Source organism: Mauremys reevesii, linkage group 10 (assembly GCF_016161935.1).
Source record: "Mauremys reevesii isolate NIE-2019 linkage group 10, ASM1616193v1, whole genome shotgun sequence".
NCBI classification, from domain to species: domain Eukaryota; kingdom Metazoa; phylum Chordata; order Testudines; family Geoemydidae; genus Mauremys; species Mauremys reevesii.
In genome coordinates, this window is record NC_052632.1 from 34,588,956 (window position 1) to 34,616,581 (window position 27,626).

At 44.3% G+C, this 27,626-nt stretch overlaps 1 protein-coding gene across 2 annotated transcripts in view; it reads left to right on the top strand.

The window, feature by feature from the left end:
• CHRNA5 (cholinergic receptor nicotinic alpha 5 subunit) overlaps positions 1-27,626 on the top strand; it is a 34,610-nt gene continuing 6,984 nt past the window's right edge. The window contains exons 1-4 of one of the 2 annotated variants that reach the window (XM_039490110.1): positions 1-319; positions 23,314-23,465; positions 24,521-24,565; positions 26,763-26,872. In XM_039490110.1, coding sequence (XP_039346044.1) covers positions 166-319; positions 23,314-23,465; positions 24,521-24,565; positions 26,763-26,872 — 461 coding nt within the window. In that variant the 5' untranslated portion in view covers positions 1-165. Of the gene's footprint in view, positions 320-21,438; positions 21,680-23,313; positions 23,466-24,520; positions 24,566-26,762; positions 26,873-27,626 lie in introns of those variants that run through there. The other variant, XM_039490111.1, reaches the window with a different exon arrangement.

The window sequence follows — 27,626 nt, forward strand, 5'->3', positions numbered from 1 at the left end:
CCCGAAGGGGTGTGTCCCGCTCCGTGCCCCGCCCACTGCTCCCGGCGAAGTGCAGAGCGGGGAAGCCCGGCCGCACTGGGAAGCTGCTCCTGCCCCGAGTGTGAGGCTGAGCTGCCCGAGGCTGGGGCTCCGCGCGTTCTCCGGGCTCCCAGGCGGCGCTGCGCGATGGCGGAACAGGGAATCCAGGCGCGCCGCGTCCTCTCCCCCGGCAGCCGCCTCCTGTTCCTCCTCACCTGCCTCTTCGTGCCCCTCCTCGGGGTGCCCGGTCCGGCCGGCAGAGCCACCGCCGCCAGGGGCAGCGCCCGGACCCCCTACACGGGTAAAGGGACCACGGCTGCACCCTCCCCCATGTGGGCGAGCGGGCGGGGGTGTCGAGGAGGCAGTCGAGTGCATGTTAGGAGGGAAGGTGAAGTGGGGCTGAGGAGGGGGATAGCGGGTATGTTGGAGCTCGTGGAGCGGTTTGGGGGAGGGGGATGTAGGAGAGGGGGCCGTGGAGGGGTTTGGAGAACGGGGATGTAGGAGAGGGGGTCGTGGTAGCGTTTGGGCGGGGGTCTCAATGGGGAATCACGAATTATGATACTTTTTTAACATTGGGTTTCAAATAACACAAGCTGTGTGCAGGGGTAATTTGCTTCCAATAGATAAAAGTCTGAAACCTACAAGGGGTGGTATCAGGGTTATGCTCCTCGTTCTCTTAGCTCATCTTCTCTCCTCACTCTTTATTCTCCCCTGCCTTTAATCCCACATCTCTGAATAGTTCAGTTTGGGATTTTGTGAGATAACAGTGGTGCAGCATGGTGCACGGCTGCCAGTACAAACGCTGTTCAAGAAATGACAACGGATTTTGGAGTTAAACACAGTTTGCTTGGAAAATCCTGCAGGGATTTAAATAGCAACACATTTTATTTATTTTGCATGCTATGTCAACTTTTTGAAAGACCAGACTCAAACATTTAAAATCTGATTTGAAGGACAAGTCAAGGCTTGAGCACTAGCTTTGCAATCCTTAGGGACAGTGCAGAGGTAGCTCAGAGGAATTTTTTATCTGATTTTTAATTAAAGGACTCTAGAGAGACCATGATTAAACAGACACAGCTTTATTTAACAGAAGAGAGAGGGGGAAAAAACCCACTAACAACCTTGTTTAGAAGTTTTTCTTTGCCTTTGTCAAGCAAAAGTTCTCTGGGCGCACACATACGTATTTACAAATACTGACCACAGTGTCTCATTAGGTGGTTGTACAAACTACTCCAACTACTACAAATAACGAAGAATGCTATTGTCATTATATCAGACCTTAGGGTGTTTTTGTTTTGTGTTGTTTTTCTTCTCTGTAAGGTGTATTGCATTTATTCACAACTGATGTTGTCATGGATTTGTGATGTATTTGCTTTGTGTGTTTATCTATATGCCAGAGGCAAACAATATATTTTAGTAATTCTTATGATGCATGACAATTATTTCTTATTGTTGAAATACCATTCTTATGGATTTATGATAAAATTCTGCTTGACTTATTCATTGAGTTAACCCTGTTGAAGTCCCAGGGGCTAATCTCAAAGTAAGGATTTGATTTGTACAGTTTAAATGTATAAAACACTCCACAAAATAAAAATGTGTTGATAAAATTATGCAAATTTGAAAGAGTACAGTCAGCTCAAGCTTGTCCTAAAATACAAATGTTGTAAAATATTGCTTTCACAGAATGTAAGAGCAGCAGAATGTGCAAGTCTTCCAGACAGTTGGTTTTAGATAAATATTCTATCCATGGCAGTATTAAAAGCCTGAAAGTTAAACTCACTTGAAGCAAAAGTGAAATTGACTTAATTGATTTTCATTTTCTATACTGGGATGCAAAAAATAAACGAACAGTGCAAATAGTGAAATTTAAACTGGATTAAAACTGTGAATTGTAGTTTGAAACGTAACAAATCCTTACCTATGTTACTATCATGCTAAAAGTGATTTTTAAAAAAGTTACTGTGAATTATAGTAGTTGGAAGAATATGTTTTCACTAAATGAGTCTCATCACAATAGAAAGAATAATTATATAGAGCTGTTAAAAAAGGTCATAGTCAAGTACTTGTGTGGAGCCAAATCTTGCCCTTGGGTAGAAGCATGCAACTTTGTCTTCAGTGAGAACTGTCTGTTTGTATCTGAGGGGAGATTTTTTCTCTATTGGCCATTTTAACTACAATAAAATTGTAATTTACAAAAAAATAGAAATTGGTGGTAGATATTTAATTGTTTGAAAAATGTGGTGAATTGGGACAGTAAACTATATTATAGTATTGGTTTAGAATAGTATATTAAAATTGTGGGGGAAATCCTTGACAAGTTATTTAGTAAACTTTACAAGTTATTTATCAGATGTAGGTGAACTAAATTCCATATGACTCGGTTATTATGTATGCTTTCCAAACCTTTGAAAATTAAACTTCAGTTTTCTATTCATTACAATGCAGCTGTGTGAGTGTGTATGTTGTAACTTTCTTCCTGGAGTATCCCAGTTTTACAAACCTTAGTTGTTTGTTGCAAAACAAAATCAATGAAGTATTTTGTAATATAGAAGAATTTCAACCTAAAGGATAAGAATTAGTTTTCTGAAGTGAATTCTGAGAGAAGTTGCATCTATTAGAATTGTAGAACTAAGTTTCTTATATTTATCAGGTTACTTATATCATGATTCTCCTTTAAATGATTTTACTTTTTTTTTTTGAGAATATAAAAAAAATGAATCTTCCAGTAGATTGTAGAGAAATTCGGGATGGGAGCTCTTGTATAGTTCCACTCTGTCCAGAAATGAAAACCTTAATTTTGATATTCTGGCAAAAACATATGGAAAACATACTGGCATATCTTCTAAAATCTACTACTGTTCTTGCATACTGAAGAAGAGTACCTGATTTGTAAAAGCCATGGGAACAATACATACCTATGTATCTGAGATTAGAATCTAGTTGCATGAGCAGAATTTTGCTGTCGACAGATGATGTACCAGTGCACAACATCAAGGGCTGTACTGGCAACTTGCCAGGAGCCTGAGGACTGTACCTTATTTGTATAAGTATTTACAAAATTGTCAGTTTAATTCCATGATGCATACAGAAAAAATGAAACTTGTATAATAAAATGTTTCTAACCTTAAAATCCTTCATTATGGCTTTTCCTTTCACTCCTTCCACTTCCCACTTTACTTCGTTTGTATGCTTTTCCTACTTTTCCTCTCTCCTTCAACCTTTCAGATGTTTTTTTCCTTCCAGATTTCCCCATCAGTTGTTTAGTTGCAGCCTGCCCCAACATTCTGCATGTCCCTTCTTCTGTCCTCACTGCCAGGTCCCTGGTCAGCAAGAATTATGCCTTTTCCCCCATACTGTTCCTAGGCTATCCCATTGACTTCAGTGAAGCCAGGATTGCCACAGTGGCTCTGCCTTCTACTCCCAGGCTGCCTGCCAGCCAGCATCTGGCATTTGGTTTCTTCATCTACTGTAGCTGTTTAGCAGGAAGTAGACATCACTTCTGCTCCCCACTGAATTTATCACTGAGCAGAAGCAACTAATGCTAAACCAAAAAAGAATGTTGCTAGGGCTCTGCAAGGCAGTGCATTTTATCATATGCACAGCAGTGCTGCTGGTATTCAGCAACCCTGGAGATTGGTGGAGCAATAAACCTCTTGGCAAGCCATAGGTTGAGACATTGTTTATCATTTAATATTTACAGTAGTGCCCATGCTATGCTAAGCACATTACAGGCATTCAAGAAGGGGGGCAGTATAAGGTCTGAGGAGCTCTTAATCTAAGGACTGACACACATGGGCCAGGGAAAGAATAGGCACTCTATATACAAGTCATTCTCTGTAAGCAGCATGGCCATATACTATGATGATGCTGGTTATCAGCAAGGCTTGCAAAATCCACTAACCAGTGGTAAATAGTAAGCTTTCCCTGGTGCCAAGCCATTAGTAGATATTTTGCAGAAGTTTAGATTTAAAAGTTCTTTGCTTTTCTGACTGCAATAATAACCTTCTAAATGTGAACATCAAAAAAAATAAGTGTTGCCTTCTTTACTCCACAAACACAGCTCTGTTCCTCTGCTCATGTTCATAACTTTGCCAAGCAGTACCAGGATGAAACAAACCTAAAAAATCTGGTCAGTCACACAGCTGCCATTCAAACTTTTGCAGTTGGCAGTGTGAAACTGTCAAGTACATCCATTTCTCTCTGCTGCTGCCTGGGAAAAAGGAGTAGTAGAAGTATGCTCTGGAGTTATTCGCTAGGATTGAGGATAAATCTGTTCCCGCAATAGCTAGAAGGCTTGATGGTGGGAGAAGAAACAGAAGGCTCTTCCATTCCAGAAGCTAGAGAGGGTGAAGCTTCGTACTCATAAGACATTTACTGGCCAGAGACTGATACAAAAAACAAAGCCTCCCCCCCTGCATCCCATCCCAAAAAAGGAAAATAGAAATAGTAGCACCCTTTTATATCAGTTAGGCATGAAGGGGGGAAATCACCCCCCCTAGCCAATGTAGCCATACTAGCAAAAGCCCAGTATAAACAAAGTTATACTGAGGAAAAAGTCCTTTTGCTGGTACAGCTTATTTCATTTTGGGATCTGTTAGCTGGCAAAAACATTCTTACCGGTTCAGAGCAAGTCTACACTACAAAATTAAGTCGACCTAAATTATGTCACCGTACAGCTGCTACAGTAATTAAATCTCTTTTGCATGTCTGCACTATGCTCCTTGTGTTGGCAGTGTGCATCCTCACTGGCAATGCTTGCATCAATGCAGACAGCAGTGCACCCTGGGTAGTAATCCAACTGTGGAACTCACAACCATCTAGCGCAGGGTGTTTTGGGAAGGGTTTACAATGCCCCATTGGGGCAAACAAGTCATGCAGGGGTGATTGGGAACATCGTTTCAATGTTCCGTGATGTAGTTATCTGCATCCCATAATGTTTCGCACATTTTTTCAAAAGCCGTGCAAACCCGTGGCATCCGCCATCTCTCTGAGAAGCATGCACAGTTCTGCACTATTGTGATGAGCATTGCAAGCACAGCACACCTGATCCTGCAATATCTGCAGAGGAGCCATGGGGAACATGACAGTTCTTTGGAGATCAGCTTGCTGTGGGATATGGAAATCAGTCGGGAATCAATTTGAAGTTGGGAAATCCACCCTATGGGTTGCTGTGATGCAAATGTGCGGGGCCATTAATGGAGTCCTGCTACGAAGGACTGGGCAATGTGCAGGACATACTGGATGGTTTTGCAGCAATGGGGTTCCTGAACTGCGGTGAGGTGATAGATGGCACACATATCCCTATTTTGGCATCAGACCACCTTGCTACAGAGTACATCAATAGAAAGGGCTACTTTTCTATGGTATTGCAAGTGCTGGGTGATCACTGGGAACGTTTTACCTAGATCAGTGCGGGATGGTCAGGGAAGGTGCATGATGCACACATCTTTAAGAACACAGGTCTGTTCAGAAAGCTGCAAGCAGGGACTTTCTTTCCAGACCAGAGGATCACCACTGGGGATGTTGAAATGCCAATAGTGATCCTGGGAGACACAGCCTATCCATTACTGCTGTGATTCATGAAGCTATACGTTGGCCACCTTGACAGCAGCAAGGAGCACTTCAACCACAGGCTCAGCAGAAGCAAAATGACATTGGCACTGTCTACTCAGGAGATCAGCCCTCAGTGAAAAAAATATTGCAATGGTTATAGCTGCCTGCTGTGTGCTTCATAATATCTGTGAGGCAATGGGGGGGGGGAGTTTTTGCCGGGGGAAGAGGTGGAATGGCTGTCTGCTGACTTTGGACTGCCAGATACCAGGGCTATAAGAAGAGCTCAATGGGGAGCTATAGGGCTCAGGGAGGCTTTAAAGACCATTTTAATTGTGAGCCACAGTAACGTGTGTTGCTGTACTGTGCTCTGTGCCTGGCATTGTTTTTTTTGCATCCCGGTATGAACCTTGTAATGAATGCTGTGTGTGCAGTAATATAACATTGCCAATGCACCTATTGCTATTATCTGTGAATGATGTCAGCCCAAGCCAGCATATGTTGTGAACTAATAAAGATTAACTAAATTTCCATAAATAGGCTTTTATTCCAAACCCATGCTAACAGACATATTTATAATTGAATGAAACTATAAATGCAGAGAAAAGAACCTTTGAAGGGGGAAAGAACAGTCATTTTCATTTCACAAACACATATACCAACCGTGTCTCTCACAGGTCAGTGAATGTGCGGCTGTTACTGTCTGTACTCTCCCCCGGAGTGGAGTGGTAGGGGTAGTGCAGCAGCCCCAGATACCATGTGGGAATGAGGGGTGTAGGGAGGTCCTGGAATGCAGCTCTCTACAGGTTGCAGAGGGAGGCGAGCACAAGTCTGTTGAACTTGAAGATCAACAATAGTCTCCAGCATGTCTGTTTGCCGCTTGAGAAGTGCTAGTATATCCTGCTGCACATCTCTCCCTGTTCTGTTTTGCAGGGCCCTCTCTGCCTAACTCTACAGGGGAATGAGAAGCAGATAACTAATAGAATTGCTATTTCACTACCTCTTCTAACATGGTTAAAAAGGAGTAAATGAACAGATATGTCCCTGCAATATCAAAGCAAATTACATACTTACCAGAGGTTCTTTCTCCTGCATCAGACTTGCCCGCGCTGGCTCTAAGGACTGGCTCAACTGCTCTGGAGTCAAACACAGATCCTTGCTCACTTTGCTACTGAATCCCTGGTTGCCTGTCCCCCATACTCCTCCTCCTGCTCTTCCTCATCCAACAATTCCTCCTCACTGTTCACTCTGGGGTCTGTGACTCTGACTCCTCTGAAGTATTCATGGGGCTTTTGGGGGTGGTCGTGGTGTCTCCGCTGAGGATGACATGCAGCTTTTTGTAAAAGTGGCAAGTCTGTGGCTCCTCACCAGAGTGACTGTCAGACACCATTGCCTTCTGTTATGCCTGCTGCAGCTCCTTGGCTTTCATGTGGCACTCCTGCAGGCAGGGCCGGCTTTAGGCCTATTCCACCAATTCCCCCAAATCGGGCCCTGCTGCCGAAGTGCTGCCGAAGACTCGGAACACCGCCCGGTGAGTACAAGCCCCACGTGTTTTTTTTACATGTGGGCTTTTTTTTAATAAAGTCATCCCTGCCGGGGCCCCGTCAAAACTGTTTGAATTGGGCCCCGCACTTCCTAAAGCCGTCCCTGCCTTTGGGTCCCTCTTGTAGCCCTTCTCACCCATGCCCCAAGCGATTTGTTCGTAGATATTAAACTTTCTATGGCTGTATTGGAGCTGTGCCTGCACAGCCTCTTCTCACAGACTCAGGTCACCCACCATCTCCTGTGTATGCCAGGCAGGAGCACATCTGCAGCATGTAGCCAGCACTGTCAGCTGGGCAGTTGCTAGGTGAGCTCTCCACACCAAGCAAACAAGAAATGAACTTCAAAAATTCACAATGATTTAAAGGAGAGGGGCATATACTTGTGTGCCTGGTAGGGATGTAAAATAGTAACCAGTTAACCAGTAAGCATTAGTCTTACTGGTTAACCCACCCTAACTGTTAACCCCAGCCATGTCAGCCAGCCGCCGGCCAACCAGCCAGAGCAACCCCAGCCAAAGCCACGCCAGCTGGCCGGAGCGACTTCAGCCGCACGGGCCGGCCAGAGCAGCCCCAGCCACGCCAGCTGGCCAGATGGAGTGACCCCAGCCCTGCTGGCTGGCCGGCAGAAGCAGCCCTAGCTGTGCTGGCTGGCTGGCGGGAGCAGCCCAGCCCCAGCCGTGACAGCCGGCGGTGGGAGCAGCTGCACCGGCCAGCCAACGGGAGCAAACCAGCTCCAGCGGTTAACTGGTTAAACGATAGAATTTTAATTGTTTAAATGGTTAACTTTTTAAAACAATATTTACATCTCTGGTGCCTGGCCACCAGGCAGCGGAGTTCAAAACGATGACCAGAGCAGTCATGGTGGGGCACTGTCGGACACCTTCTGGAGACCATTAAAGTTTGACATAAATAACACAGTGTCTCCACTGACACTGCATTGATCTAACTACGTTGACCTAAGCGCTACGTCTCTTGCAGAGGTAATTATTAAGTCGGCATAGTGGGCGAGTTACATTGGGGGGAGCAACATTTTAGTGTAGAGGCTTACAGAGTTAGGGTGACATAAGACTTACAGGCCATAAACTCTCTCTCCACTAGGATTGGCAAACCCTTTCTAGTGTAGGTAAGGCCCGAGTAACTGTGGGGATGGCAGGAATGCCTGACTTTTTCACTGCCTTCCAAGTGTATCAATAGTCCAGGAACACGCACTCAACATTGTTTATTTCCATTAGAACATGTTATAAAAATTACAAATTACCATTCTGAGTCGTCGTCTTCTGCTTTCCCTAGTGTAATTATTTCATGGCATAGAATTTTTTGTTTGTGTTGTTTTGTTTCTAGTTTGTAACTTTTGTTTCTTCTTCGAGTGATTGCTCCTATGCATTCCATGTAGGTGTGTGCGCTGCGCGTGCACGGGTCTCCGGAACTTTTTTACCCCAGCAACTCCGGCGGGCCGGCTGGCGCCCCCTGGAGTGGCGCCGCTATGGCGCCTGTTATATACCCCAGCCGGCCCGTCCGCTCCTCAGTTCCTTCTTCCCGCCCGTGACGGCCAGTTGGAACTGTGGAGTGCTCCCTTAGTCCTCCACACCCCTAGCGTTTTCTCCGAATTTGTGTATATAGTTAGTGAGTTTATTCATAGTTTAGACAGTTAGTTAGTGTTTAAGGAATTAGGGGGGGTTCGCCCCTCTTTTTTCCTCACCCGGTGTGGGCTCATGCCCCAGACACTGGGATTCAAGCCGTGCTCGGCTTGTCAGCGGCTGATGCCCATTGGGGACGCTCACGACTCCTGCCTTCGCTGCCTCGGGGAGTCCCATCGCCCGGATAAGTGCCCCATTTGTGTGGCGTTTAAGCCGCGGACTCGGAAGGAGCGGGACTCCAGGTTGAAGCAGCTCCTCATGGAGTCGGTGCTTCGCCCAGCGGCGCCGACCCCAGAGGCGCCGAAACCGTCCTCGGTCCGCAGCGCACCGGCGGCACCGAGTCGGCCCGGCACGGATGCGTCCCGTCCTCCAAAACCGGCACCAGCGTCCCAGCACCGCTCCCCTTCTCCGGCGCGCAGAAAGAAAGCTGCGCCGGCGGCTGCGAAGACTCCGACCCTGGGACCGGTCACCCAGCCACTGCCAACACCTCCGGCACCGGCTGTGGTAGTGCACGCGCAGTGCACGGGCCTGGCAGCTCCGGCACCTGAAGAGCCATTGAGCCCGGCGCCCCCTTGCTCCCCGGCACCGTCCGAGGTCGAACTCGGTCTCCCAACTACGCCCGAGACGTACTCGCAGGCGAGGGAGCTCATCTCCATGACAGAGGCGCCGAGCCTCCGGCCCCCGGCACCGCCGGTGTGGGCTGTGCCCTCCGCGGGGAAGCCGGCCATGATGAGGCGCCCCGGCACCGACGAGCGGCGTGAAAGGGAATTCAGGTCTCGGTCCCGTTCCCGCAGCCAGTCACCGTCCCGCCAAGCCAGGTCCCGACGTCGATCAACGCCTCGGGACCGTTCACTATCTCGGCACCGGTCTCAGTCACGGTACCGCTCAGCATCGCGGTACCGATCCCGAAGCCCCAGTCGGCGGTACCGAAGGAGGTCTGCCTCTCGGGACCGTTCACGGCACCACAGCGACCGTAGCTCCTCTCGGCACCGCGGCGACCGTAGCTCCTCTCGGCACCGCGACCGTAGCTCCTCTCGGCACCGTGACCGCAGCCGCTCCAGGCACCGTGACCGCAGCCCTTCCCGACACCGAAACCACAGTCGTTCGCCTTCCCGGCACCAATGCGACCGATGGTCCCGGTCGTGCTCCCGATACCACGACGACCGGCACCGACCCATGGCGCTGCCAGAGGACAAGCGAGGGCCTTCGACAGGGCACTCATTCAGCGCCTCTGCCCCCCAGTGGTCGCGCCAGCCCTCCGTCGCTTCGCAGGTCTGCAGTGGCACGGATCTCAGGGCTGACCCCCGGGGACAAAACTATGGTCCACAGCAGTGGGGATTCTGGGTTCCGTGGGTGCAGTACGAGGCACAGGGCCTGCCCTTGACTCCACGGCCGCCGGGCTCCGAACGTCGGGTGCCGGAAGCAACCATCAGTAGGCCTCCCCCGTTGCCAGCGGCTGGGGCCTCTCTACCGGTCCCTGCGGAGCAGCCGGACACTGACGCGGCTGCTCAACCGATGGACGAGCCACCGCCGGAGCCGGCGGTCCCAGGTCTCTCTTCGTCGTCGTCGCCAGACGAGGCTGTAGCGGGGTCGTCTACGGCAGACCCCCCGCCGATCGACTTGAGAGCTCATCAGGACCTGCTCCGTCGGATCGCGCAGGCGATAGACCTCCCGGTGGCAGAGGTCGTGGAAAACGATGACCCGGTTACCAATGTGATCGGGTCAGAGGCTCCCGTGCGAGTGGCCCTTCCGTTCATACGCACGATCCAACGTAACGCCGCTACCATCTGGCAAACGCCGGCGTCCATCCCGCCCGCGGCGTAGAGCGCAAGTACTCGGTCCCCCCCACGGGATACGAGTACTTGTATACTCATCCGGCTCCGGACTCCCTAGTTGTGCAGTCGGTAAATGACCGGGAGCGGCACGGTCAACCTGCGGCGGCGCCCAAGTCCAAGGACGCACGGCGCATGGACCTCTTGGGCCGCAAGGTCTATTCGGCAGGGGGCCTGCAACTCCGCATTGCCAATCAGATGGCTCTGCTAGCCCAGTACACTTATGAGATGCTGCTCTCTCTCTCTAAATTTGCCGAACTCGTCCCATCGGCCTCCCGCCAGGAGTTCAACATCCTCCTCGAGGACGGTAAAAAGTCCGCGCGCTCCTCCATCCAGGCCGCGCTGGACTCGGCTGACTCTGGAGCCCGGACTCTGGCCTCCGGGGTGACCATGCGGCGCATCTCCTGGCTGCAGTCGTCCACCTTGTCCCCGGAGGTGCAGTACATCCTCCAAGACCTGCCATTCGACACACTCGGTCTGTTTTCCGAGAAGACTGACTCCCGGATACAGACCCTCAAGGACGGTCGTGTTGCTATCCGCAACCTTGGAATGCACACGCCAGCGACCCAGAGGCAGTCGTTCCGGCGGCAGCCGTTCCGGCCGTTTACCCAGGCCAGGTCTCGGCCCTATAATACTCGTCGGAACAACCTGACTCGCCGCCGACCATCAGGCAGCAGGCGCAACCAGTCCCAGGCGCCTTCTAAGGCCCCTCAAGGGCCTAAGCAGTCCTTTTGATGGGACGCCCGAGGACGGCTCATCAGTCTCTCCACCGGATCCTTCCCCATTATTTTCCGACCGCCTCTCCCACTTCCTCCCGGCATGGTCCCGCATAACGTCGGACAGCTGGGTCCTGCGTACGGTCCAATCCGGGTACCGCCTTCAGTTTGTTTCGCTCCCTCCCTCCCATCCACCCTCCCTGTCCCTCTTCAGGGACCCCTCTCACGAGCAAGTCCTCTTACAAGAGGTCGAGACTCTGTTGAGTTTGGGTGCCATAGAGGAGGTACCGCTCGACCGACGGGGCAGGGGTTTTTATTCCCAATATTTCCTCATCCCCAAGGCGAAGGGAGGTCTTCGTCCGATCCTAGACCTCCGGGAGCTCAACCGGTACCTGCTAAAACTCAAATTCCGCATGGTAACCCTGGGGACCATCATTCCCTCCTTGGATCCGGGAGACTGGTTTGCCGCCCTCGACATGAAGGACGCATATTTCCATGTCGCGATCTATCCTCCGCATCGACGGTATCTCCGCTTCATGGTCAACAACATGCACTACCAGTTTGTGGTGCTTCCCTTCGGCCTCTCCACCGCCCCGAGGGTCTTCACCAAATGCATGGCAGTTGTTGCCGCAGCCCTCCGTCGTCGTCGTGTACACGTTTATCCATACCTCGACGATTGGTTGATTCGCGGCCCATCACAACAGCTGGTAGCAGGCCAAGTGACTGATATCTTGGCCCTATTTCGAGACCTGGGCCTTCTCGTGAACGTCGAGAAGTCCATTTTAACTCCGTCTCAAAAGGTGGAGTTCATCGGAGCAGTCCTGGATTCTCAATTGGCCAGGGCCTGCCTCCCGCACACTCGGCACCAGGCGCTGGTGGCCTGTATCCGGGATCTCCAATCCTTTCCCGCAACGACGGCGCGGTCCTGCCTTCGACTCCTGGGCCACATGGCGTCTTGCACATTCGTGACCGCGTACGCCAGGTTACACCTTCGCCCGTTCCAGACTTGGCTGGCCTCCGTATACCGCCCGCATCGCGACCCCATCGATGTGATCGTCACTGTCCCGAGGCCTACCCTCGATACACTCAGTTGGTGGCTAGCCCCTCAGGTCGTGTGTGCAGGAGTCCCATTTCGCCCGCCGTGCCCCTCCGTCACCTTGACCACGGACGCCTCGGGCCTGGGATGGGGTGCACACCTTGGCGACCTTCACACCCAGGGCCTCTGGTCGCCTCCAGAGCTCTCCCTGCACATCAACGTCCGGGAGCTCCGAGCGATATGGTTGGCGTGCCAAGCTTTTCAGGCCCACCTCCGCGGGCGCTGTGTCACAGTGCTAACGGACAATACGACGGCGATGTTCTACGTCAACAAGCAGGGCGGGGCCCGCTCCTCCCTGCTTTGCACAGAAGCGCTACGCCTGTGGGACTTTTGTGTAGCCCACTCAATTCACCTGGCAGCGTCCTTTCTTCCAGGCGTACAGAACACGCTAGCCGACCGCCTCAGCAGGTCGTTCCTTACCCACGAGTGGTCCCTTCACCCAGACGTGGCGCATACGATCTTCCGGAGGTGGGGATTTCCCCAACTAGACCTATTTGCCTCCAAGGAGAACAGGAAGTGCCACCGGTTCTGCTCCTACCAGGGGCGCTCCCGCGGCTCCCTGTCGGACGTGTTCCTCTGCTCCTGGACGGATCACCTCCTCTACGCCTTCCCTCCGTTCCCGCTCGTTCATCGGGTGCTACTCAAGCTTCGGATGGACAAGGCCCGCCTCATCCTAGTCGCTCCGGCCTGGCCGAGACAGCACTGGTACACCCTGCTGCTCGAGCTCTCCGTCCAAGAATCCATTCCTCTTCCGTTGTGGCCGGATCTTATCACGCAAGACTTCGGCCGGCTTCGCCACCCGGACCTCCGCTCCCTACATCTTACAGCCTGGTACCTGACTGGTTGACCATTGCGGAGCGTGACTGTTCGCAGGCGGTGCAGCGAGTCCTAACTGAAAGCAGGAAGCCTTCCACACGCTCCACCTACCTCGCGAAATGGAAGCGTTTCGCTATCTGGTGCGACCAGAAAGACCTTAATCCCTTTCTCGTCCCTATTCCTATTATCCTGGACTACCTCTGGTCCCTTAAGGAGCAAGGCCTCGCAGTCTCCTCCTTGAAGGTGCACCTGGCAGCCGTGTCTGCGTTTCATCCACCAGTAGAAGGCCGCTCCATTTTCTCCACCCAGATGGTCTCTCGCTTCCTCAAGGGCCTGGACCGGTTGTACCCGCCAATACGGCGCCCTACCCCGGTCTGGGATTTGAACCTGGTTCTGGCCAGGTTTATGGGACCGCCGTTTGAGCCTCTGGCGACTTGCTCCCTGCTCTATCTATCATGGAAGACGGCCTTCCTCGTCGCTATAACATCTGCGAGACAAGTATCCGAACTCAGTGCCTTAACCATTGGCCCCCCGTATACCGTCTTCCACGCAGACAAGGTGCAGCTTTGACCGCACCCAGCCTTCCTCCCTAAGGTGGTATCGGCCTTCCATATTAACCAGGACATCTTCCTCCCAGCCTTCTACCTAAGGCCGCACGCCTCGCCTCGGGAGCAACAGCTTCACACCCTGGACGTCCGCAGGGCCCTCGCCTTTTATATAGAGCGCACGAAGCCCTTCCGGCGTTCGACCCAGCTCTTCGTAGCGGTTGCGGAGCGCATGAGGGGCGAGCCGGTCTCCTCTCAAAGGATTTCCTCCTGGGTGACGGCATGTATTCGAACATGCTATGAGCTTGCTCGTGTACCACCTAGCCGCCTGACGGCCCACTCTACAAGAGCGCAAGCCTCGTCTGCCGCCTTCCTGGCCCATGTCCCCATCCAGGACATCTGTAGAGCGGCCACCTGGTCCTCTGTCCACACTTTCGCTTCCCACTACGCGTTGGTGCAGCAATCGAGAGACGATGCAGCCTTCGGCTCCGCAGTCTTACACTCTGCCACGTCTCACTCCGACCCCACCGCCTAGGTAAGGCTTGGGAATCACCTACATGGAATGCATAGGAGCAATCACTCGAAGAAGAAAAGACGGTTACTCACCGTAGTAACTGGTGTTCTTCGAGATGTGTTGCTCCTATCCATTCCAGACCCGCCCTCCTTCCCCACTGTCGGAGTAGCCGGCAAGAAGGAACTGAGGAGCGGACGGGCCGGCTGGGGTATATAACAGGCGCCATAGCGGCGCCACTCCAGGGGGCGCCAGCCGGCCCGCCGGAGTTGCTGGGGTAAAAAAGTTCCGGAGAGCCGTGCACGCGCGGCGCGCACACCTACATGGAATGGATAGGAGCAACACATCTCGAAGAACACCAGTTACTACGGTGAGTAACCGTCTTTTTTATAGAGAAAGGAATTAATGATCTACTGATAAATGGTACATGGATTACCAAAGATCTCTTGCCAAAAAAAAAAATAAGGCAAAAATGTCTTTATAAAAAGACGGGCAGCAAGGATTGTCTGAAACAATTCTATAGTTTTCACTGGAAAGGAATTTTCTTTTAGAAATTGAAGAATTGAGTTTCAATCTACCTTCAGTTTTTGATTAAATACTTCTGATTTTGGCATGAATGGAGGGAATTCAGCATTCAGGACCTCGTTAGGTGGGGACAATGAGTTTTGTTAAGAATGTCTGTTTATGTGGTTATATAGTCTAAAGTAGTTTAGGGCTCCTGGCCTTGAACAAAACAATTTTTTCAATCAGATTACATTTGTGATTGGAACAAATTTACAGGCATCAATTGAATATTAAATTCATTGCCAGTCATGCTCCTTTATTCAGGAGCTTGAATCTGATGCAGTGGAATGAATATTCCATCGCTCAATGGAGAGACAAAAAAACTACAGAGATTTCTCTCTGGGCAAAGCATGGTAAACTGCTTCATGCATTGTACCCAATAGTGAGATGTAAATTCTTTCAGGCACCTCTTCTACCAAGATTTGAGTTATCTTTGAAAAACTCATCAAGAAATAAAAGTGGAAATTCAGTTTAACCCAAAGTTACATTTGGGGGTTGTAATGAAAGTGTTTGTGTAACCCTAAAAATACTTTTATCAACAATTGAAGTTTTTCTGAAATAAGGGGATACAAGTTGGACTGAATCTCTAAATAAGTAACTAAATTACTATGTTAAAATTAGGGCAAAAGTGGTACAGTAGAAGGAAGTTAGAAAGAGGTGTAATGATTGTTTACTATAACTTTTTCCATTCCATGACCAGGCAAGGATGCTGGAACAATTTGTATAGTGAGGGTGCTCAGAGCCATTGAACCAAACCGTAAACCCTGTATATGATGGGAACCACTTCAAGCCAGAGGCTAGTGCCACACCCCCAGCACCCCTAGTTCCAGCATCTATGTGACCAGGAAATCATCAAATCTGTCTGAAGATGTATCTATTATACTTACAGTTATATAGCCTCTGTTCCCCTTTCACTGCTGCTTTACCAAATATGCCCATAGATTTAGTATTTATAATCTACATATTCTGCCTGTTTGCATTGATGGCAACTATAAAGCTTTTTACTCTTTTTTATGAGTTGCAGTACAGAAATTGTGTAATTGAGTTTCTCATTCATTGGCACCGGTGAAACACTTTCTTAAATATTTAATTTTAACAATTGAGGTAAGGGCATGCAAATTTCAGTATATTTTCTTAATACTAAGACGTACAACATTTGCAAAGAGGCTTTATTCTAATTAAGTTTCATGACCAAACCTTTATATGTTATCAAATTTTGATATGCAGTAAGGTATTACCGGTAGCAATTTTCTTTAAACATCATTTTACTTTAGTTTCTTTAAGTTAGTATTAACACTAGTTATTGGAAGACTGGATGACATGGTGTTTTTCACCTCTGGCAGTTTGTGGAGCAGTCAGAGATTGAAATAAATGTACAGAGTAAACTCTTCTTGCCACTACAGGCTTTTTCTGAAGAACTGGATTGTCCCAGTAGTGTGGGGAAACTTGTGCTGCTTCACCATGTGTCATATCTATTCTGTGGCTAAAGGAGGGACTTTGTTCTTTGGGACTGACAGTCCATCACTGCATTCTGAGACACTTCAGGATGTGAGTTTATGATGAATAAGATATCACAGATCTATATAAAGTTTGCTGTGCTATAGTTGATTATACCATTATTCCTGCCTCATGTGAGTTCTCACAGTGAGCAATACATTGTCCCTTTTTGTTGAAAATATTGTGCTCAACATCTCTGAATCTCAAGGAAAAAAATCATTAGTCAAAAGTTTGTTCTTCAGACTTGCTGTTATCTACCCACTTAAAGCACAAAAATGAATCTTTGCAATATTTAAATGTGTTCATAGCTACTTCATAAATACACTTATTCCTGAGTTGTTGCTTATGTTTGCAAATACTGAAAATAAGATGTGTATACCACTTCAATATGGTCTAATAGGATCAGAAAGTTTAATTTTAGGTTTTTTTAAATTATATTTCTTGAAAATATAAATACCTGTCAGAAAAACAAATAGGGTAAAATTTTCAAAAATGCCTAAATTCCATTTTCAAAAGTGACTTAAGTACTTAGGGGTTCAAGCCTCAAAGTAAGTAAGTGGGAATTAAACTCCTAAGTCACTTAGGAATTAAAAAACTATTCGGTGTTTGTGCCTTGGTACAAAACAGACATCTCTAATCATAAGGATTTTTAATAAAGTGTTACTGTTAATTATTCTTAGCTTTGTTTTTTTTTAACTTTGTACTGTTTAAAGTATAGCTTTTAGATTCTAGAACTTTTTCACCCTTTTTAAAATATGACTCTTGCTTGATATGGAGCAGAAGTAAACATTTTTTTTTTAAATTTAACATTCTTGATTCTTTATATGCCAGTATCAATAAAATCAGAACAGTTTTCAAATACAAAACCATGTCAGGCCTCTGTCAACACTGACTACCTTGTCGCTGGCAGTAGTGGATGAACAAAATAGGTAGATTTTAAAAGTGTAGAGCATATGTCATCCCAGGCATCAGTTTTAAAGGTGAACTACAATGGACTTGTTTTCAAAATTGGGGTTGTGCCCTGTTCTCAGCCCATATGTGCTCCAAATTCAGTAAAGGTTTTTTCCTGATAGTTTGGTAGTTTTATAAGTATATTTATACAACTTAGAACAGCATCAAACATCCATTGCATTTGGAAAATGAATGTTAAAAAGGAAATGGCAAACAGATACTTTACTCAGTGACCAGAAAAATTTGCTCATTCATACTCTTGTTTGCAAATATTTGAAGTGGTGGCAATAGAAAGCTGATGAAAATAATCTTGCTTCTCACTTCCTTAGTACAGAGTTGTTGACAGTAGGCGAGATTTTAAATAATGTCTTGATCAGCTTTGAACTAAACTGGATATAATAAACAATTGACACAACATTATCACTAGGCACTTGAGCAATTAGATCCTTCAGAAATAGCGTCAAGTTTAACTAGAAGCAGGAAAATTATCTTTTAACTGAGAATTGAAATATCCCAGTTATAGACATTATGCCTTAATTAGTAGCACACTCATATCCTAACTAAAAAAAAAATCAGCATGAGATTGGCAGCTGTGGATACTGACAGCTTCTTTCTACAGAATAGGTGTCATGTACTTATGTATCAGATATGGATTAGAGTTGCCAAATTTGATTGGACCTATTCCTGGAGGTTTCATCACATGACATAATCTTTAATTAAAGATTAATCTTTAATTCATAGAGACTCCAGGATAAACGCCCTACTATTACTCACACCTTCTTGTCAACTGTTTGAAATGGGCCATCCTGATTATCCCTGCAAAAGTTTTTTTTTCTCCTGCTGATAATAGCCCACCTTAATTGATTAGTCTCATTAGTGTTGGTATAGCAACACCCATTTTTTCATGTTCTCTGTGTATATATATCTTCCTACTGTATTTTACACTGCATGCATCTGATGAAGCAGGTTTTAGCCCATGAAAGCTTATGCCCAAATAAATTTGTTAGTCTCTAAGGTGCCACAAGTACTCCTCGTTCTTGTTTCTGATACAGACTAACACAGCTACCACTCTGAAACCAGTATAATACAGTTTAGCATTCCATTACAATAGGTATGGTACAGGCAGGGCCGCCCAGAGGGGGGGCAAGTGGGGCAATTTGCCCTGGGCCCCACAGGGGCCCCCATGAGAATATAGTATTATATAGTATTACAACTTTTTTTTTTTATGGAAGGGGCCCCCGAAATTGCTTTGCTCCAGGCCCCCTGAATCCTCTGGGCGGCCCTGGGTACAGGCATCGCAATCTTTCTCACGCTGCTCTGCCTATCTGCCTGAGCATTGATTTTCAGTAGAGGTCAGAGGATTTTTCAGTCTGCATTGTGCTGTCCTTTCAATTCTTTGCCTTTCTGTTGAGACTTGAAGAAATCAAGCTAATCAGGTGCTAATTTTAAGATGTGGATTCTTGCCTTTTAGAAACCAAATTATTCATTTCACACAATCTTCCAAACTGCTCTGGACTCTCCCAGCCTTTAATGGTCTGGGCTGAATTTGAATGAGCAGCCTGGACCAGCCTCATTACTAGCTCTACGTGTCATCCAGTCCAGCTTGATTTAGAAAAAGAAACAACAACAAAAAAGGAGTATTGGCAAAATGATACGGAGTGTTATCTAAGTTACTATCTGGAGGGTATTTAAAATATTTTGTACAAGCTGCTACCCATACAACCTGTATGAGTACAAAAGAGGGCCAGCATAAAGTTTGTAGATTTGGGGGTTTATCATATTGCAAAAAATGTTCATACTGAAGCTCAAGGTATTGCATATAAATATGAGTAGCCGATAACTTGAAAAAGTACTGATCCGTGTTCTTGAAAGAGGAAAGCAATTAAGAGGCATCATAGAAACTATTTGCTTATATGCTCCCCCAATGAAATAAATTAGATCTTTGGAAAATTTTGCACACCTTTGTTTAAAATGGAATTGAATGCCAAATAAACAGTTAAAAACATAAAAAATCCCATCTACAATAGTGAATTAAATTTCATGTTTAATAGGAGTTCCATGTGAACATTTAGAGGCATGTGTAGCCTGAAGATTACAAATTTCTGTTCAAGATATCTCTTTACAGAAATGTAGAGGGTAATGTGAAATACCAAGCACCACCAATGCACAACTTTCTATGTCCCTGCTCCAAGGTCAGTTCATGAAGAAAGAATGTTCAACTGCATGATCACTCAAATTGTATGACAAATTCAGCAGATAATTGTCAATGATAGAAAAGTAAGTTGTATTATTCGTAACACAAAAAAGGATATTTCATGTATTTTCAAAGGATTAGGCTCAAATGTAGAAAACACTACACGATTCAATGAAAAATATGAAGACAGAGGAATAGTTCTCTCAGTATATTGTGTCTTCAAGTGGTGTAATTTTAAACTGCTGTATAAACTGCTGCAGGGTTTGACAAATTCACTTGTCCACTTACCAGCCACAAATAGGAAACATTCCCTGGCTAGTGAGGGTTACATTCAGCTTCTGCAGAATATAGGATTTCACTTTGAAAAACAACAACAGCAAAATTTCCAGCCCTTAGGGCATCTGCAAAGATAACTTTCTGAATATGAATTAAATTAACTTTAAACTGATAGAGTTGTATTCTGAAACTGAGGTGTTACCTGCCTTAAAGCCCTAATCCTGAGAGCAGCACACAACATGAGGCATTAAAGTACTGCTGGAGTTGGTGAAAGAAAGAGTCCTTTCCTCTAAACTACTCCCTGGCAGCAGACCTACACCGTAGCTGCTACTCCAGCTCTGAGACTATAGTAGCATTGTTGCTGCTTGTGCTCCTGCTGAGGTCTAAAGAAGAGCTAGTTAATAGCCATAGTGGCAAATCTGCCCCAAACCTGCACTGTGCGGAAGAATGCAGGGTATCCCCCTGGAGCTGGGCTCTGTAGTGCACAGGTTGTGTGCCTTCTCTTCACAAGTTCCTCAGATCCCACCTCCCATTCCTACACTGCGGAATATCACTGATTTTGCCACAGGAGGACCCTCCACTGTTGAGTAGAAGGGGACAGAATTATTTGCCTCTAAGTGTTTAAACTATTCCATTCAGATGAACGGGGTGTTAATGCTGAAACCTTGCTCTTTTTTATTTAGTTTTACCCCTCAAATTGATATGTCTGGAACTTGGGGTGAACTTAACCCAAACCTTTACATGCTGTTGACAAATAGGGTAAAACTTCTGTATTTAATGAATACCGAATGGATTGTTGGAGTTTAGGCTCAGTGAGATCTCATACCTGCTTACTAAAAGAGAATTTATGGCTTAGGGGAAGACTTCTGAAAGGTATTCGATCTAAGGCTCCATTTCATATCCATTTTTTGTACATGTCCATTCATACAGGGGGGTTTGGAAGGAAATTCAGATTTAAATACAAAATATTACTGATGTTACAGTGAACTACAACTGAATTTGTTAACACTATTTCTAGGATTTCCAGGATACAGTCTATGATCTACAAGGCAAAAATAATTGTTGCTTTCTCCTGTTGGTGGCAACAATATTTTCCATAGCCTGTTGTTGAAAGAAGAAGATCCTCCATCACTGATACTTGTATTTTCCAAGGTTTATATATTAACAATGGAAAAGCCTGTGTACTCTATCAAAGAAACAAAATTCAAAGGGATTACTGATAGTAACAGTATGGCTGCCTGCCATAGAGTATAGAGAGGTAGATGACTCTTAACCAGTCAAACCCACTTATCTTTTCATTCGTTGTGTATTAGTTTTTATAAGATCATAAAAATTGCAGCATTGATCAGATCAGTGGTCAGTTTAGTCCAATAGTCAAACCTGGCCAGTAACAACTGCACCAAAGGAAAGTGAAAAAATGCTATTATGGGCTTAATCCAAGGGAGTTAGTGATTGTCTTATGTCCTGAAGCACAAGTGTTACTAACATGTATATTTTTTCATCCTGGTTAGTGTAACCGAGGCCAGCATATTCATATGAACAGCTAATCATCTTTTAAATCCTACTAATCTCTGCCTCACTAATAGTTTGTCACAATGAGTGTTGTATGCTAATTTTTGTATTAAAATATTTGTAATTGGTTTTAAGTATTACTTTAATTGCACTTATTGTCCCCTTTTGCTTCTATTACGAGATAGGGTATATAGGAATATCTGAGTGACTTTCTCTGTAGCATTCACTATTTTATTTACTTCTGTATGTTGGCTAGATTCAACTCCTCTCTAAACTAAATAGTCCTAATCTTTTCAATCTCTCCTCAAATGGAAATCTTTCCACGTCTTTAATCCTTTTTGTTGCCCTTCTCTGGACCCTTTCTATTTCTGCAATATCCTTTTTAGATGGGTACCAATACGGAGCACAGAATTTCAGGTGAGGACAAGCCATGAATTTATGTAATGACAGTATAATATTTTTAGGCTATATTAGGAAAGGAATAGAGAATAATACTAATATCTTACTTGGGTTTTTTGATTGTTTGTTTGTTTTTACTCCATTTGCCTTGAGCAGGCCACAGTGATGCCTAACTATTTTTCCTAAGTGGTTTCAGTCAATCTAGAACCCCATTGGTGTATATGAGCATTTACATTTTTTTCCAGTGCATATGTTCAGTTTCTTAACCACAAACCACATTACCCTCCCCTGCACAGTGCCGAGGTTGGCATAATAGAAACCAAACCAGCAGAGTTGAGGGTGAGAGGGAAGAATTGCTGCTCTACTTTCTTCCTGGCCCTTCCATGCTGGTATAGGAGTTTGTGGTTGGGAGGGATGGCGAAGAGCCAGAGCCAGGCAGCATTTACTTTCTGCTGCCAGTTTCCTTGAGTTTGGGTGTCTTTCCAAGTTATTGCTGGGTTATTTTCAAGCCAGTAGTTCCTTTCCCCCTCCAAACAACTGCAACTCCTGCATTCCAAATGAGTTAATTAAGTAAACATTAGGGATGTAAAATGTTAACCAGTTAACCGGTAAGTATTAGTTTTACTGGTTAACCTGCCTTAACCGTTAATCCCCGGGCAGGCCGGCCTGTCAACCCCAGCCGGATCAGGATCAGACCCAGCTCCTCTCCCTTTAATTGGTTAACCGTTTAAACAAAATATTTTTAATCGTTTAAATGGCTAACTTTTAAACAATATTTACATCCCTAGTAAACATGAGTTCTTAAATAACCAAGAAATACAGGAACAGTTTTAAAACTTGACCTTACTTCATGTTAAGAAGAAAAATACACAATAGTCTTTCATTTTGCTCAGATTTGAAACAATTACACCCAAGGTTCAGTAGACTAGGACTTGTACAAGCACATTAGTGAATGTTTTATATGATGCTGTTCTGACCACTAGATGAAAGTATTCCTTTTGTCTGAATCCCTTCCACCTTACTCCACTGAAGCAAGAATGCAAAAAACAAACAAAAAAACCTGTCAGTCACCTCACCTATAAAGGATGTTGCCATTCTTTTCTGACTTGTTTTTTATGTTTGCGCCATGGGAGGATGAGACTTGCGTTGATTGGTGCCCATTTTGAGGAGGGCATTGTTAATATGGTTAAGAGGTGTTTGAAACCACACTATTATGAATGAGCAGCTGTAGTTAGGTTAGTGGCATTATCTAGTTTAAAAAACACTCTCTGTAGGATTTTTAGTTACCTGGTACCTGGATGATTTGTAAAAATGGCACAAGAAATTTTTGACTGTTTCACTTTTTCCAGTGTTACTCATAGATGGTGAGATAAGGGTCCTCTGTTCTTGGGCTTCAGATTTGGAAAGTATGATGGTGCTAACAAGAGTAATGAATAATAAAATCAGTGAATTTTATCAAGCTAACCCTAGGTGGCTTAACCTCCACCACCCTCACAGACAAAAATGGGGATTAGATGAGAAATAAATTTCTACATGTACATACCTGAATTGATATACCGTAATTAAATATCAAGTTGTACCAATGTTCGTGAAAATGAGTACATTGTATTTCACTATATATGTATATTAAACATATTTCTTTTGTTGTGTAGGTATATCAGAGCCTTCTTTTATTGCTAAAAGTGAAGATCGTTTGTTTAAACACTTATTTCAAGACTATCAAAAATGGGTTCGCCCAGTCCAACGCTTGAATGACACAATAAAAATAAAGTTTGGTCTTGCGATCTCTCAGTTAGTGGATGTGGTATGTATGGTAAATAATATTAAAACTAAAAACTGATCAAAGCTTTTAGATTAGGAAAGTGTTTATGAAAAATAACTTGATATTCTATTGTTAAATAATTGTGCATATTTTATATATAATATATATAAAATATATAAATAAAATAAATGAAACATTTTAAAAGGAGGCTCATATAGATAAGGGTGCAATGAGGAGGGAAGCCCCAGAAAGAGAGCACCTCAGAGAAGTGAAGATGAAGGAAGAAAAATAGAATTGTCAGAGGCCACAGAGAGAGTGATGAAAATAAGGGGCCCTTGGACATATTTTTGTTTTCTGTAAAATTTGTTACCTAAAGCTTTTAGTATATGTAGAGTTATTGGGTTTTCTATTGTTTAAAATTCATTTCAATGAATAAATACAAAAATATATGTTTTTAAATTGTAGCAATCTGTTCTCTTGTTGGTTCTATAAACATAAAATATAGAGACGTTATTGCACAAAAAAAAGAAGAAATAAAGATAATGTCCTTGAACATGTCAGTTCCATAAAAGAGGAGATAATCTACTGGCATGGCATAGCTTAGAACATTAAAGATTTCAACTTGATTTTTTTAAATTTACTTATTTTAAAAATGTTTCCTAATTGAGCACTTTTGAAAAGTATATTCTGAATTTAAACAGGAAAAAAAAATCTGTAAGGCTTTATCTGTTCCCCTAATGGTTTTAAAGAGTATTTTCCATTAGCCATTTTGTTCCTTGATGACTCTACAGGGAAACAGTAGTACTATACCTGAAATGCTGTAAAATATACAAAGTAAATCAAAGCTGGATGTGAGGGGGAGGGGAAATCACTTTTTTGTTAACTTATTTTGGTTACTGTAATCTTAGCTGGTGGCTGTAAAAATAGTAGTTAGAAAAAATAGACAAACGGGCTTTTCAAATGGAGTCCTTCTCAATTAATATATTTGTATTGCAACTTAATGAGCCTCCTTTGAACAAAATCACAGTTGGTTACAGTCAATAAGCAGTGTAAAATCATTGTTCCCATTAAAAACATGATGTTTAAATTTTTTATAGGATGAGAAAAATCAGCTGATGACAACAAATGTTTGGCTGAAACAGGTATGTGCAAATGTCAACTGAAGAGTCCACTGAGTGACTAAAATGTAAAGTTGTAAGCAGATTTTTAGGTGGTTGTATATTTATAGGATCTTCATCTAAAAACTATATTAACCTTTAGTTTATATAGCATGTTTAACACAAAAGGCACATCATAATGCTCGAAAGAATTAATAGCCACAAAATTCAATTAAATAATTAAAAAATAAATCTAAAAGCTTTTTCAAAAAAGAAAATTTCTAATAAAAGTGACATTTTAGATACATTTATTAAATGAAGATACGTATATTCAGACATATATTTTGAATTTCCTATAATGAAGCATCCAGTTTTTAGTCAGAAACTGTCACAAGCACAAGATAATATAGCTTTGTATAATTGCTTTTAAAATTATTTTAAAATTATACTGTTAAGATATTTTTTATCCTATTTTGATTAACAAAGCTCAGGACTTTTAATTTCATGGCCAGTAATCTACCTGGAGGTCAAGGAGGAGGGGCTTGCTATAAACACCTAGTTGGTTTATTCTGCCCTAGGTATAGGTATTAGATCATAAGCAGGAAGTGCCCTCAAGTTATAATCACAATCCAGAACTAAACTTTGACGCAGTTATTATCTTTAGATATATTTGTCACTGAGTTACCCTTAAATGGTTACAAAGTGTTTCCTCATTTCATCCCACTTACCATCTTCAGTCCTCTAACTCTCCCCTGCACCTTTATTGACTTTGAGAAAAGTTTAGGGCCCCTACCTGCAGTGAGCACACGGTTTACGAAATTATATTTGTAGAACTTTCTCAATTTTTCTCTTTCCCATAATAACTGCCATATATACTCAGTTGTTTTCAGTGTTGTTGCAGTTGTGTTGGTCACAGGATATGAGTGAGACAATGTAGATGAGGTAATATCTTTTATTGGACCATCTTCTGATGATGGAAAGTATAAACTTTTTAGCTACACAGAGCTGCTCTTTCCTTCTACAGACTAGACCAGGGGTAGGCAACCTATGACACGGGTGCCGAAGGCGGCACACAAGCTGGTTTTCAGTGGCACTCACACTGCCCAGGTCCTAGCCACTGGTCCAGGGGGCTCTGCATTTTAATTTAATTTTAAATGAAGCTTCTTAAACATTTTAAAAACCTTATTTACTTTACATACAAAAATAGTTTAGTTGTATATTATAGACTTATAGAAAGAGACCTTCTAAAAACGTTAAAATGTATTACTGGCGTGCAAAACCTTAAATTAGAGTGAATAAATGAAGACTCGGTACACCACTTCTGAAAGGTTGCCAATCCCTGGACTAGACGAAGAGCTCTATGTAGGTTAAAAGTTTGTACCTTCCACCAATAGAAGTTGGTTCAGTAAAAGATATTACCTCACCTTTCTTGTCTCTTATTTATACTCAAGCATTTCGTTTTAGATTAGCTATTAAATAGTTGACTGAGGTGGGGGAGTATGTGGAACTCCCTTACACTGGTTCTTGAAGCAGCAGCCTGCCCTTACCAACACCTGCTACTACTTCAGAATAGCAAGAAAGTTTGGTGAAATCCACTTATGCCCTCCCCAACTATCACTGTTCAGTACTTTAACTAGATGAACCAGTTCAGTTAAAATAAGTGGCCTAAACTGACATTTAAAGCTCTAACCAAATAGTGAATCTTTTGAGATCCTATTTTTTCTTGCACTTCTACATTTTCTAGTTCAGAAATAAAAGTACCAAAACGGTAAGGTGGAGTTCTATTATTTCTAGTGCTGACAGATCCAGAAAGCACTGGCAATCTCCTGAGACAGCAGAATCTTCTTTTCTGACCCTAAAGTTCAGATCAGCTTTAGATAAGCTTCCAAACTTTTGGATGCTTATCCAAACCAAACTTTTTTCAAGTTTGCCCATCCTTATTTTGTAACTGCTTTAATGTATGTGACTACATTGTTAAAGAGGCTTTTAATATTTTTAAAAACTCCATACAGAAGTACTGTGGAACTAAATGGCTCTTAAAATTGAAGAAAGACAAATTGGACCAGGTGGATAATGACTAACTGGGTCACCATGTTCATTTTAATATGTGAGATGTGGAAGCAAAAAGTCTGATATCTTTTACATCCCTTCTACTTCTTTTTCATCCTAAAACTATCTATCTATATATTGCCTGTTTTAAGTCAGTTTTAAAGATACTATAACATTTATCATGTATTTATAGGAATGGATAGATGTAAAATTAAGGTGGAAACCTGAAGACTATGCTGGAATAACATCTATTCGTGTCCCATCAGAGTCTATCTGGATTCCAGATATTGTGTTGTATGACAAGTAAGATTTGAATCTTATTCTATAAAATAAATCTACCCCTGCCACATTGACCATCCACTCTCCACATAGCATGAGGCATGGGTTCTGCAGATAAATAGTGTGTGATCACATAATTAGACTGTATTATAATACATGCACATAAGGTGTCAGAATTACCGTATATTCCGGCGTATAAGACGACTTTCTATATTAAAAAACAACCCCCAAAAATCGGGGGTCGTCTTATACGCCGGGTATAAACAGCGGGCGGCTGGGATTTAAAAGGCTCTGGGCTCCCCGCCGCAGCGGGCAGCCCAAAGCCCTCTGATTCCCGGCTGCGGCTGGGATTTAAAAGGCTCTGGGCTCCCCCCCTCGGAAGGGGGGGTCGTCTTATAGGGCAAATATAGGCCAAAACCTATATTTTAACTGTAAAATTAGGGGGTCGTCTTATACGCCCCGTCGCCTTATACGCCGGAAAATACGGTAAAAATGCATGGACTGCCTTACCTTTGGCATTTCCAGACTTCTGAGTGCTTTGCTTTACAATCTTAATGTTTTTTAACATTCCATTTTTCTATGGAATTTTCTAGTATTTAAAAAAAATAGTTAAATTCCTTCATATGAAATGATTTGCTAGTCAGAAGTAGAACACTGTCCTGCACAAACATGCATTCATTTATGCTAGGGCTCCTGCAGAGTCCTACCAGAGTGCACAGTTCTGAATACAAACTAATAGGCTTAGGCCATCAATATACATCCTCATATATATATAATA